The sequence below is a fragment of the Triticum urartu genome, chromosome 6 (assembly GCF_003073215.2).
Source record: "Triticum urartu cultivar G1812 chromosome 6, Tu2.1, whole genome shotgun sequence".
Taxonomy (NCBI): domain Eukaryota; kingdom Viridiplantae; phylum Streptophyta; class Magnoliopsida; order Poales; family Poaceae; genus Triticum; species Triticum urartu.
In genome coordinates, this window is record NC_053027.1 from 136,753,621 (window position 1) to 136,757,472 (window position 3,852).

The 3,852-nt window shown below is 46.0% G+C and overlaps 1 protein-coding gene across 1 annotated transcript; it reads left to right on the forward strand.

The window, feature by feature from the left end:
- Nucleotides 1–438: 438 nt before the first annotated feature.
- On the forward strand, nt 439–3,487 carry LOC125517283 (serine/threonine-protein kinase STY13-like). Its single transcript, XM_048682465.1, has 3 exons — nt 439–626; nt 1,048–2,055; nt 2,881–3,487. Exons 2-3 carry the CDS (start codon nt 1,139–1,141, stop codon nt 3,218–3,220), a joined length of 1,257 nt encoding a protein of 418 aa, XP_048538422.1. The 5' UTR covers nt 439–626; nt 1,048–1,138; the 3' UTR covers nt 3,221–3,487.
- The last annotated feature ends 365 nt before the right edge of the window (nt 3,488–3,852 follow it).

The window sequence follows — 3,852 nt, forward strand, 5'->3', positions numbered from 1 at the left end:
CCATTCTTGCTCTATCTTTCGTCATATCGTATATTGGTGCAAATTTAACTTTTCGCGCCATTGAGCTGAAGAACAAAGGAGGATACTACAATACAAGCATCTCTTAGGGTGCAAAAACAGAAAAATTCAACATGGACCATCTGATCCCGGACGAACGCACCAAATTCGAGCGGGAGAGCAGTCGAACAACTTTGATCGTTTTGTCGAAAACCGCCTGGCTAACACCTATATCGAAAGCAGGCCCTTTCGATGGCTCCCACATGACAAATCCAGGCCATCCATCCCAGATCCAACAGCCTACGTTCTATTTTTTTCTTCCTATTTTTGCAGCCAAGGGGGTGAGGGAAGGACTGAACCAAGAAACCCAGAAGCTCGGGGTGTAAACCATAAACGGCAGCCACACTAACGACTTCCTCCCTCCGCCCCCTCTCCCTCCGCCCCCTCTCTCTCCACCCCTCCCCCCACTTTCCCACTCTGGAGTCGTCGTCTCTGCTCCGGTCTCCGGAGAAAAGCAAAGCCAGCGCCGAGCAGCAAGCCCCACACGCCAATTCGGAATCCTTCTCCTCCCCTCCGCCCCCGCGATCCCGCCCCTCGCCGCCTGCCTGATCGGCCTGCTTCCTGCCGGGGTAAGAAGTCCCGCCTCGCTCACGCCCAATTCGGTCCCCAATCGCGCGGTTGTTAGTTTTTCGGGTGATCGATTGCTGGTTTTTCGCGCGATTTGGAGGCGGATGGGTCGTTTGCGCCTCACCGTGTGCTGGGTTGTTGCGCCTGGTTGACGGATTTTGGAGGGATGGGCGATCGAGCTGGGAAGGGTCTGGAGGAATTTTTCTTGTTTTTCTAGGTTGAAGGGCTTAAAGTTCGTGTGTAGACATGTAGTATAGATGTAATTTTGGTATTTACATAAAATGGGCAAAAAAATATTATATCTGTCATTTACAGAAAATGTTCTTGGTTGTAAGATAAGCGATTTTGGTACTTTCAAACGAGAATTACATGCTGTGTATGCTTGATAACTCATTTCTAATGTTCAACTTGCTATAATTGCAGGTCTCGTGGGTGTACGGAAGAGAGCATTTCTTAGTTGAGGATGTACAGTTAATCTGCAGCAGCTCGAGTTGTAGCATTTGGATCTTCTGACATGGCTGAAGGGGCAAGGTTTCATGGCATGGTTGGCGGTGGCGGCAAGGGGATGCAAGAGAACGAGTTCAATGGCTTCTTCAGCATGCCCTACTATCAGAAAATTGGGGAGGGCTCCCACATGTCTGTCGACAGCACTGACAACTACAACCTCGCCGGTGGCTCCGTTACCATGTCTGTGGACAACAGCAGTGTGGGCTCGAACGAGTCCCGCACCGTCATACTTAAGCACCCGGGCCTCCGTGATGCCCCAACTGCAAGCTATTCGGTTGGCAACAGCGTCTTTCGTCCCAACCGTGTGGCTGCGCACACCCTAAATGAAGATGCATTGGCCAGGGTTCTGATGGACCCAAATCATCCAACAGAGATACTTAGCAAGTACCAGCAGTGGGCCATTGATCTGGGGAGGTTGGATATGGGGGTTCCCTTTGCACAGGGAGCCTTTGGGAAGCTGTACCGGGGTACCTACATTGGAGAAGATGTTGCCATTAAGCTGCTGGAGAAGCCTGAAAATGATATCGAGAGAGCACAATCGTTGGAACAGCAGTTTGTCCAAGAAGTTATGATGTTATCTACCCTAAGGCACCCAAATATAGTAAGATTTATAGGGGCTTGCAGGAAGTCAATTGTGTGGTGCATTATTACTGAGTATGCAAAAGGTGGCTCAGTCAGGCAGTTCCTGGCAAAAAGGCAGAACAAGTCGGTACCTTTGAGGCTGGCTGTCAAACAAGCATTGGATGTTGCGAGGGGAATGGCATATGTGCATGCTTTGGGATTTATCCACAGGGACCTGAAGTCGGATAATCTTCTAATTGCAGCAGACAGATCCATTAAGATTGCTGACTTTGGAGTTGCTCGAATTGAAGTGAAAACAGAGGGGATGACACCAGAGACAGGAACCTACCGCTGGATGGCACCGTAAGTTCAATTGATGTTTGGTTTCATATGTACTCCCTCCGTTCCAAAATAGATGACCCGACTTTAGTACAAAGTTAGTATAAAATTGAGTCATCTATTTTGGAACGGATGGAGTATATAGTTATCTTCAACATTTGAAATCTATGGTGTTTGTCATTTAATTTATTTGCACATGCCAAATCCTGTATCCGCTTATACAGTTGTCAAACCTTCACCGTAGAACATTCAGCTGCTTGCCAATAATCTATTACTGTAGTGTGATATTTACAAACTGTCCATAGAGATTTTTTCCCCACAATGTACCTGGATGCTCCAATTGTATGCACCGGGCTCTCATATAACTCAAACTGTACACGTTGTTGCCTTGTGTTAAACAGAAGTATCATCTACCTAGTGCCATCTTAATTTTGCATCTGATTAACAGCCTTCTGCTGCACCCCTGAAACGATTGAAGGTTGGACTAACCTTATAATTATTAACAAAGCAAGTCTATTATACAACAGTTCCAACTTTTTGTCCATACAAAGCATGGTCCATCGTAATCAAAATTGAAATATTGCAGAGTTGGCAACTGTTTTCTCAACAGTAGGGTAGTAGGGTACAGTGGCGGGCTATTATACCAGTAACATAACTAGCATACAATTTTCCCTTTTCTGTTTTATATATTAAATTCTCTTTGCATACATGGAGAAATGGTAGAGAATTGTTTCACTTCGACTGTCTCATAGTAACAAGCTGCTTCTGTTTGCTCCTCTCTCGCCAAAATTCCAGCATTATGCTGTGTATATAATTGATGATGTAGTGGTTGGTCTTTTTTGTGTGCAGGGAAATGATCCAGCACAGGCCTTATGATCATAAGGTTGATGTCTACAGCTTTGGGATTGTCTTGTGGGAGCTTATAACTGGCATGCTTCCTTTCACAAACATGACAGCTGTTCAGGCGGCTTTTGCTGTTGTAAATAAGGGTGCTCGTCCAGCAATCCCACATGACTGCCTGCCTTCCCTAACCCACATCATGACGCGCTGTTGGGATGCAAACCCTGAAGTTCGCCCACCATTCACCGAGATCGTCTGCATGCTTGAGAACGCCGAGATGGAGGTTGTGAGCCATGTCCGTAAAGCACGCTTCCGCTGCTGCGTTGCTGAACCCATGACCACCGACTGAAACTAAAGCAGGTTAGACTATCGCAGCGGGCATTAGGGAAGAAAACAGGTAAGGATGAAGAAAAGAGGCAATGCCAATGTGTTCATCGTTGTCAGTGTGTGGGGTCTGTGTGCCTTTACCAGTGCGCATTCTGTCTTGTGTAAGTTGCACACCTCAAGTAAAAGTAATTTCGTATAGATGTTGCCTTGTATGCTAACAAAGACCAAATGGAGCTTTTCCGTGTTAATAATATCCGCTTGCTCTTGTACTCGTGCAAGTTTGTGCTTCGCATTTGCGTGCTGTTGTTCTTCATCATGTTGATTTCTGTGGTGTCGGTTGCCTGGACACTATGTTGTGGTTCATAATATTTTTGCCTTTTTTTTACACCAATTCTTGCTTGGTTGGTAACCTGTCAATTGGATCAATCATTGTCACTTGATCCAAAGTTTATGATAATCATGGTGACACTTCAACATATGAGCAATCCAGCTGGTGGTTTCATTTTGAAAATCACAACTTGTTGAGCTGTATATTTTAGTGTCTGTTCTGCCTCAGTATCAGCCACATACTGACCAGATTCAGGCTGATTTATATTGAAGACAACCGTGATGGTGACCCGGTTCTACATCTTGTGTGTCCTAACGCGAGCTGTT